Source organism: Babylonia areolata, chromosome 6 (assembly GCF_041734735.1).
Source record: "Babylonia areolata isolate BAREFJ2019XMU chromosome 6, ASM4173473v1, whole genome shotgun sequence".
NCBI classification, from domain to species: Eukaryota; Metazoa; Mollusca; class Gastropoda; order Neogastropoda; family Buccinidae; genus Babylonia; species Babylonia areolata.
The window spans coordinates 34,475,910-34,485,909 of record NC_134881.1 but is presented as its reverse complement, the minus strand read 5'-3'; the positions used below and the strand labels follow the sequence as shown (position 1 = coordinate 34,485,909).

General features: G+C 45.3%; 1 protein-coding gene across 1 annotated transcript in view; it reads left to right on the top strand.

Moving 5' to 3' along the window:
* Window positions 1–10,000, top strand: part of LOC143283501 (uncharacterized) — a 61,098-nt gene that overhangs the window by 6,377 nt on the left and 44,721 nt on the right. The window contains exon 3 of the mRNA XM_076589745.1: window positions 8,538–8,609. Coding sequence (XP_076445860.1) covers window positions 8,538–8,609 — 72 coding nt within the window. The remainder of the gene's footprint in view (window positions 1–8,537; window positions 8,610–10,000) is intronic.

Sequence of the window (10,000 nt, the reverse complement as noted above, 5' to 3'; positions counted from 1 at the left end):
ATATCATTCTTGGCGTATATCAGATCTGACACTAGAATTCCGCATGTGGTGGGTTGATAAAGTAATACTGACTCGTATTGTTAAAAAAAAAAAAAAAAAAAAAAGAAGAAAAAGAAATAAACCCAAGAAGAAGAAGAAGGAAAGAAAGAACACATCACCACAATGAATCGGCCAACAACAACAACAACAACAACAAAATAGCCACTCAGCTGATCAGCTAACATTAGCTTTGCATTGGCTGATATCCCCGAAGCAAAAGAAAATAAACAAAAAACAAACAAACAAACAAACAAAAAACTTGCCGTAACACCCTGAGCTATCAGGGAGAAGCCTCAAAATCGCAGAACACAGGCCTCAAGCTATAGCCAGTTTCGTAAAGTTTTCTCTCTGTTTTTTTTTTTTAACTGAAACCGATGCAGCATGTGTATTGCTGGATGGTGCATTCGAAAGAATGATTAAAAAAAAAAAAAACCCTCATCAAATCTGATTGTTTCGATTTACCCTCATTCCCTGCTTTCCTCCCAGACCATTGACCACCCACTCCCCCTCCCGTCGCTCCCCCCTCCCTCCGCCTCCTCCTCCCCCCTCTCACACCCTCTACAGAGAGAAACTGGACAAATAAGAGCAACATCACAGCTAACGTATGCCTACAGCAAGAATCCCCCCCCCCACCCCCACACCCCTCAGTCCGTTTAAATGGCCGCTTCTTCTGTCTGAGGGTGCAATTATGTCTGACAGTTTATTGTGTATTTGCGTTTGTAAGTCGGTGGACCGTCCCTGACCTGCTAGATTAGTTACGTTTCCGATGTCACCTGTGACAAGTGGTTTGGTTTTTATTCGACATCATTCTGTGATGGTGTGACATGGGGAGAGGGAGAGGGAGAGAGAGAGAGAGAGAGAGAGAGAATTATGGACAGGAGGTGAAAGTAGAAGAAGAAAGAAAGAGGGATGGAAAGAGAGAGACAGACAGAGAGAGAGACAGACAGAGAGAGTGACAGAGACAGAGAGAGTGACAGAGACAGTGAGTGACAGAGACAGAGAGAGTGACAGAGACAGAGAGTGACAGAGACAGAGAGAGTGACAGAGACAAAGAGAGGCATAGACAGTGAGTGACAGAGACAGTGAGTGACAGAGACAGAGAGTGACAGAGACAGTGAGTGACAGAGACAGTGAGTGACAGAGACAGAGAGTGACAGAGACAGTGAGTGACAGAGACAGAGAGTGACAGAGACAAAGAGAGGCAGAGACAGAGACAGAGAGTGACAGAGACAGAGAGTGACAGAGACAGAGAGTGACAGAGACAGAGACAGAGAGTGACCGAGACAGAGACAGAGAGTGACAGAGACAATTGAGTGACAGAGACAGAGAGTGACAGAGACAGAGAGTGATAGAGACAGAGACAGAGAGTGACAGAGACAGAGAGTGACAGAGACAGAGAGTGATAGAGACAGAGACAGAGAGTGATAGAGACAGAGACAGAGAGTGACAGAGACAGAGAGTGACAGAGACAGAGAGTGACAGAGACAGTGAGTGACAGAGACAGTGAGTGACAGAGACAGTGAGTGACAGAGACAGTGAGTGACAGAGACAGAGAGTGACAGAGACAGAGACAGAGAGTGACAGAGACAGTGAGTGACAGAGACAGTGAGTGACAGAGACAGAGACAGTGAGTGACAGAGACAGAGAGTGACAGAGACAGAGACAGTGAGTGACAGAGACAAAGAGTGACAGAGACAGAGAGTGACAGAGACAGTGAGAGGCAGAGACAGTGAGAGGCAGAGACAGAAAGGGAGAATATCATAGGTACAGAACTTCAATGAGAAGGAAAGGAGAGGGAGAGAGAGAGAGAGAGAGAGAGAGAGAGAGAGAGAGTGCAATGGAGGGAGGAAGAGAAAGGCAAAGCTGCTCATTTCAAAGTCGAATGAGAGCCTCTTGCTTATTCTTCTTCTTCGTTCGTGGGCTGCAACTCCCACGTTCAATCGTATGTACACGAGTGAGCTTTTATGTGTATGACCATTTTTACCCTGTCATGTAGGCAGCCATACTCCGTTTTCGGGGGTAGACTCTTGCTTCAAAAACCGGCGAAAGGTTTTTCCAGGCCATTAGCAAAAAACAAAACAACGCCCCCCATCCCACCCAAAGCAACCACCACCACCAACAACAAAAAAACGACGACTGTAGCGGTCAGCAGATAACTCAGTTCGCCGGCCTCTGCGGTCAGTTTCTGACTGGAGACAGTCGGATGACGTGGTGATGACAGCTTCCATTAGGGGCACAATCCCAGGCAGGTGCGAGGCACTCTGTTAGCTGATCTCTTCCCTAAGTGGGAGTTTGCAGAGGTTTGAATCTCCGTCGATTCCAACACCCTCTTATATGCAAACGTCGAGGCTAACTAACTGTCTTCACAAGCAAAAAGCTCGGCTGTGGAGTATAATATACGTATGCGTGTATGTGGAGAGGGGATAGAGTGGAGGCTTTGACAAGAGGTTGAACTTGAGGCATAACAAAACCTTCCCGCTAATTTCGAAAGGGGCTCATGGGAGGATTGTCTTATGCGCATCACTGAGCCATCTTCTCTCTTTGACTGAGCTGAGTTGATTGATGGCTGGTTCTTCGCTTGCGAAGATCAGTGGGAAGTTCCCGCCAGGGATGGGCGGCATGCCTTTTGATGACTAATTAGTCCAATCCTTAATTTGCAGAGTCTGTGGTATTGCGGGCAGGTGTAGGTCTGTGCCTGCGTTGCTGGGCTGCGGACCTGGGTCTTTCCTTCTCCTTCTTTTCTCCTGGATGTTCAGTCGTCTGGTTTCCTCAAAGTGTTGGGTTCCCCTGAGCGTTGAAGATCTCCAGCTACCTCTATCTGATGCTGACTGCTCCCATGTCTTGGGGTTGATGTCGGCTGAGCTGAGTAGTAGGTACATAACGCACATGCTCAGCATGCTCATGCTGTTGCTGCTACTGCTGAGGCAGGCGCTTCTTCCAGTGATGACAAGTGCAGGGGGTTGAAGGATACCCAGAACGAAGGCCATAGCACAGTGGTGTCGGCAGAACTGATAACGTCGACAGTGGACAGTAAACTTCCCGAAACACTATTCGGACTTGGGCTGAGTTGCAGCACTGAGTTTGCTTATCGTGAAGATTTTTTTCTTCCCCAAGCCTATAGAATCAGCGTAAACTTATGACGCTGCTAAGGTCATTCACATGCAACCCAGCTTTGTATCGAACAGTCCAAATCCTTTATATTCACCCAGGCTGTTTGTTGCAGAAGTTGTATGTTGCGTCCATAGCGGCGGCAGTTGATGTTTACAGTTGCACTAAAGAGCTTACACTTCCGTGGTATGGTGGTTCTGTTGTTGTCGTTCTGGTTACTTACCTCGTGACGGTGGATTTCTCTGCGTTTCATTCCGGCTGCTCCATTGTCCGTTTTCGGACAACACATTTTTCTGTTAGAGTGCTTATCAGCTGGTTTTTCCTGTATCCGTTTTCGGACAACACTTTTTTTTCTGTCAGCGTGCTTATCAGAGTGAGATTTTTTCAACGTAAGTTTTGCGGCCAGCAAAAACTATTGATGCCGCTGGATCTTTTCCGTGCATTAATTGCATACTGGTTTTTCCTGTATGAGAGAGAGGGAGCGACGGAGAGAGCGGTTTTGTCCACAAAACTAAATACTCATATTAAGCACTCTTTCTATCGCTGAAGCTTTGTAATCCTAACAGCACGACTGGCTAAGTAGCAGCTTCCGACCATTGTCTGCATGGTGGACCCAAATCCTCCAAGCTCTGAGTGGTTTCTTTTCGGCTCTGGTTTCTTGGTCTGTGTGTGGGATGAGATGTTCACCAGTGATTCGTACGGCGTTGGTGGAAAGGGTTCTGTCTTTTCTTTTTGTCGTGTAGACTGCAGGCTTCGCTTTGACAGTAATTGGTCTCGTGATAAACAACCATAGGGAAAAATCAATGGAAACCCCCGCCCCCCTCGCTCCCACACGCCCCCACAAAAAACAAACAATGGAAATCGTCAGTGGGCAGGGAACAGGATGCGAAAGAGGAGTATTTGTGACGTGTTCATCTGCCTCACTGGCATTGAAAAGGGAAAATGTCATACCTGACTGTGTGTGTGTGTGTGTGTGTGTGTGTGCTTGATGCTCAGAGTTTGGTTTTTGTCAGAGTATCCTTCGGTTTCACACCGGTGAATCCTGTACCTGGTGAAGTTGTAGAGCCTACGAAGTCAGTCTTGAGCCGCCACTGTGTGACTCGCTATGAGTTATTAAGAAAGCCGGATAAGAAAACACAAGACACCCGAGAAAACGAACATTCTGAAGCACCCGTAAAGCGAAGAAGCCAACAAGGAGTAGGGGAGCGAGCCGACATGGATATGTATCAGTTTTCAGTTTCTCAAAGCAAGCGTCACTGCGTTCGGACAAATCCATATACGCTACACCACATCCGCTAGGCAAATACCTGAGCAGCAATATAACCCAGGGCGCTTAGTCAGGGCTTGTGTGTGTGTGTGTGTGTGTGTGTGTGCGTGTGTGTGTGTGTGTGTGTGTGCGTGCGTGCGCGCGTGCGTGCGCGGGCGTGTGTGTGTGTGTATGTGTACCTATCAGAGTGGACTTCTTCTACAGAATTTTGTCAGGGAGCAACCCGTTTCTTTCAGTTTGATTTTCTGGTCAAACTTCGGAGATATGGAGAGAGCGGGATTAGAACCCAGACCCTCACGGGCTCTGCAGTGACAGACGAGCGTCTTGACCACTCTGCTAACCAGACACGAGCCAGACACACACAAGACACTGCCTGAAAATTGGCAAACCAAGTCAGTCCCTCCCACACCAACCAGGGCGAACTTACCTGGTCAGTAGTAAGTCCCTCAAAAGCGAGAGAGAGAGAGGGATGTTACCACTGTCTTTGCACTGTAATTCAATTTCTAGCCAAAATAGTCGGATCAGCAGTTAGCTAGTCGCCTCCCTCGTTCGATCTGCTGTTCTGATGGCCACATCGGGACACAACCAGTCTGACCATCACATACAGTAGTAGTAGTAGTAGTAGTAGTAGTAGTAGTAGTAGTCCCTTCACCACAGCAACCACGGTCTGTATTCGCGCCAGCCGCAGTGTCTCAGGTTCCCACCCCTACTCAAGAAGAATGACACGTTTCTTCGCATCCCGGAAATGAGGCAGCAGCATCTCTCTTACTCACACCGTCGCGTCACGATACTGCTTGCCAGTCGGTGAAGGATTTGACCATGAGTGATGGAGGACCATCGGTCAACTCGAAAGACAGAAAGAGACGAAAGGAGGTGGGGCGGGTGAGATGAATGGATAGCCATGGGGGGAATTGGGGATTCCAACTGTGGGGTGACTTGGAAGACGAATCCCCCACATGTCGTTAGTGGAACCCCCCCCCCCCCCCCCCCCCCCCCCCCCCCCCTAATAAACCGCTCACTCATTAATTTAACCCGAGTTCCATCCTTCCATCCTTCCTTCCTTCCTTCTCTCCTTCCTCTTAGTCAGTGAAACAGCGATTCTGTCAGACAGTTCTGTGATCCATTATTCTGTGTTTTCATGACCACCGTCAGCTTTCCCCGTGGCGGTGGAGTCGAGTCTGCAACAAGAGGTTGCTAGTCATCCCGCGGCCTCCAGAACTGGAATGTTCAAGCTATTATCGCTTTCGTTGTTCCAGCTCCTTCCCCCTCCCCCCGGCCTGAATACCGACTGGGCTCAACACTTGTTCTATGGAAACATGTACAGTTAAAAACACAGATACTAAGGGGGGAAAAATGTAAGTTTTCATATTTGATTGAAATATTGACATTTTACAGAATCAGTTTTCTTACACAGAAAGTCTCGGGTTCGAAAACCTGCGTTGTGAATCGTGCGGTTTTCAATGTTTTTTTGGTTTTTTTAAATTATTTTATTTAAGAATGTTAAAAAAAAAAATAAAAAAATGGACAGTTGTGCCATTAACTTAAGTGATACATTAATTGTCTTGGTGGTATTTGAAAACCATTGCCGCCTTAGATAGACAAAGGCCACTATCATCGACTGGTTATTTTTCCCCATTGACTGATTAAAAAAAAAAAAGTTTTGATTTTCCTTTCAAATGTAGGCTTTTAAAAATCCAGCTACGCTCCTATTGTGAAACGGTTTGTTAACGTTAACGAAACCGTTTTTTTTTTTTAAACATTTATTCGTTTCTGAATTTGTTTGTTCATCAGTTTGCTCATTTTATTTTATTTCATTCGCTCGACAGTTCATTCGAATGTCTACTTTATGACGATACTGTATAAACTTTTTCTTCATCAGCCAAACCTCCCGCAACCCCCTCCCCCCCCCCACACACACACACCAGCCGAGATCAGGCCAAGGTGATGATACAAACTCACGTTTGTTTGCACACACGGTGGGTCAAGGATAAGACGTCCACGACCCCACAAAGAAACCAAAACTGTGTCACTGGAAGATGTTGTTGTTATTAAGTTTCTAGTAACGATGATGTAGATAGTCTTTGGAATCTCCCTTGAATGGCGTCCTAATACAGTATATCATAATGCATGGTGGGTTTGATGCGAGCCAGACCCTGTGTTGCTATGATACTGTTGTCAGACATCCATTACTGGCCTTCTTTGATCGCAACTCGTCTCCACATCATTACCTCTCCTCCCTCCCTCCCTCCTTCCTTCCTTCCTTTGTAATTTCCTCTACACCCTAGCCCCCACCCCACCCCCGCACCCGCAGCCCCCAATTTCCCCTCCCCCCGTTTCATATTTTGTGTCTGTGACCGTGTCATGAACTTTTCGCTACAGAAAAAAAAACCCAGGGAAGTCAACTAAACATTTTTGTTCTACAGTTTTTGCCCTCCTCTTCGTCCTCTTCTTGTGCTCAAAGTTCAGAGAAGCGGTGAACACGGGAAAGGTGATGCGTTTTAAAGTCCCGATGCTTTGAAAATGTGGCGAGACATCGCATCACTCATGACTAATTCCCTCCCGTCTGAAGGAAAAAAAAAAAAAAAAAAACGCTTCGTGAGGTCAGCTCAAGGCGAAGAAGAGACCTCTCAGATGATTTTTCATATTATTCTCTCCTCTAATCATGTCTCTGTCTCTCTGTGTCTCTGTTTCTGCCTCTTTTTGTCTTTCTGTCTCTCTGTGTCTGTCTCAAGCACTACTCATTGATGTGGAAGGTCGAGATGTTGTTTACTTTCTGCAATATATTTTCAGTACTTCACTTTTTGTTTCCATCAGTGTTCGCGTTACTTGTTCTCCTATGTCCTTGGCGCTGAAAGTTATTGACTTCAAAGGGTTCAGTGTTCAGTATTCTCTCTCTCTCTGTCTGTATATCTATCTATCTATCTTTCCTTCTCTAGGTCTCTCAGTCTCAAAGGAGAGAAAGAATATCGCTTGCACCAGAGTGGTGAGTAGGAATATACACATAAGTATTTGTTTTGTGCGCCAAGGACACTAGTTCTGTTTGAATCCCTCCCCCCTCTCTCGCTGTGTCTCTCTCTGCCTCCGTCGTACTGTCTCTCTCTCTCTCTCACTCTCTGTCTATGTCTCTCTCTCACTCTCTTTCTCTCTGTCCCTCTCTGTGTCTCTGTATCTGTCTCTGTATCTCTCACTCTCTGTCTCTCTGTGTCGATGTCTCTCTCTCTCTCTTTACCTTGATTTGTATTTATATAAAGCTTTCAAAGTCCGAGAAACCATTACGTTATGAGAACACTGATTCACCAGAACTGTTCACCAGATTCCTCTTGGTCAGTCTGTTATAGGCCAAAGTCTTCGTCGTCTCCTCCCCCCCCCCCTCCTCCTCCTTCTTCTTCTTCTTCTCTAACTTTGTGAAGGGTCATTGGGGCGCTGCACTGAAGAACTGTTCACCAGATTCTTCCAGGTCAGTTTGTTGAAGGCCAAAGTCTCCTCCTCCTCCTGCTTTCTTTTCTTCTTCTTCTTCTTCTTCTTCCCTAACTCTGGGAAGGGTCATTGGGGCGCCGCACAGATGAACTGAACTGTTCATCAGATTCCTCTAGGTCTGTCGGTTTGTAGGCTTAAGTCTTCGTCCCTTCTTCAATGTTGAAACGAAACTGTCAACACGCACACACACACACACACACACACACACACACACACACACACACACACACAGAGAGAGAGAGAGAGAGAGAGAGAGAGAGAACATGGCAATAGGGAAACAAACAACACAGGATCTGCCTGCCTATTTTCTTTCCGCCCGTTTTGATCATGTCGAAAACATTCTGTTTTTTAAGTTCTATGGAAGTGCAGGAGACGAGCTGAAAGCTGAGACAAATCTAATTAAGGGTGTCTGCAACCTCAGAAACAAGGCCCCATTGAAAATTAAAGGAGGACATTCCTGTGGCGATGTACGTCAGCATGAGAGAGAAACACACACACACACACACACACAAAGTCAAGTCGAATGTGCGTGCGTGCGTGCGTGTGTGTGTGTGTGTGTGTGTGACAGACAGACAGACAGACACAGAGACACACAGTGACCTACAAAGCAATCTCTTCTTGAGTCTCACTTTTCGTTTCATTTCAGGGATCTATCAGGTAACCAGATCAACACCATTTCCCACCGGGATTTTGAGACGTTGGACCTTTTGGAAAAACTGTAAGTGACGATGTCATTTTTTCACGTATCATTTGACGTTGGTTTTTTTGTTTGTTTATTTTATTTAATTAATTTATTGTTGTATTATTCCAAAGTTGTTGTTGTTTTTTCAATGACGTTGATTGTTTTTTTTGTTTGTTTGGTTTATTTGTTTGGGTTGTTTTGTTTTGTTTGTTTTGTTTTTTTTTAAATTTTGTTCTGTGGTGTTATACCCTGTTTTGTTTGTTTCCTCAATGTGTTTCAATTTCGTTTTAATTTGAATCTCTCTCTCTCTCTCTCTCTCTCTCTCTCTCTCTCTTTCTCTCCCCTCTCATTCCATTTCTCTCTCTCTCCTCTCTCTCTCTCTCTCTCCATTTCTCTCTCTATCTCTCTCTCCCTCTCTCCCTCTCTCTCTCCATTTCTCTCTCTCTCTCTCTCTCTCTCTCTCCCTCTCTCTCTCCACTCTCTCTCCATTTCTCTCTCTCTCTCCCCTCTCTCTCTCCATTTCTCTCTCTCTCTCTCTCTGTCTTAAAAAAGAAGAAGAAGAAAAGAATAGCAGGTTGAGGATTGTTGCTCTGAAATAAGATTTTAAAAAAAATCAAAACAACTCCCTAAGAATGATTTAGAACAAAAAAAAAAATAAACAACAAAAACAAACGATGTTGAAAATAATGCAGCAGAAATATTTTGAAATAGAAGCAACTGAAATTGTTTTTCTAGACGAAAGACAATAACACACACACACACACACACACACACACACACACACACGCACACACACACACACACACACACACACACACACACACACACACATATATATATATATATATATATATATATATATGTATATATATATCGGGTGTCCCACAGAAAGCGAACCGCTTCTTGACAAGTATTTTCTCATTGATAGAGAAACCGAATTCATTGAAAATTTTCACACAGTAACCTCAGGGTATCATCAACAAGTCTGCAAAATAGACTTTACGTTACACACACACACACACACACACACACACACACACACACACACACACATATTCAGGGACGTTTGAGACTTAAATGAAGACGGATTTCACAGAAGCCTTGGCTGTAGGTTAAAGACCTGGGAGTCAGTTGCATTGCTCGGACGGAAGAGCCTAGTATGGTCGTCACCCGCTATTAACTGTGTGTAGTATGGAACTGACCAATGGCGTAGTTCGGTCAACGTAAGCATTTTAGTCACGTGTGACTGTCGAAAAGTTAGAGCCAAGCAATGCAGCTGGCTCCTGGTTTATATTTGGGTGCTGGTCGGTACTGGTATCTAGATCCATGCTGCTGTTGTTGTCGTTGTTGTCGTTGTTGTTGTTGTTGTGTGTTTTAACACTTCCTGCTATAGGGATGTAGGACAGGAAGTAAGATAATTTTTTTTT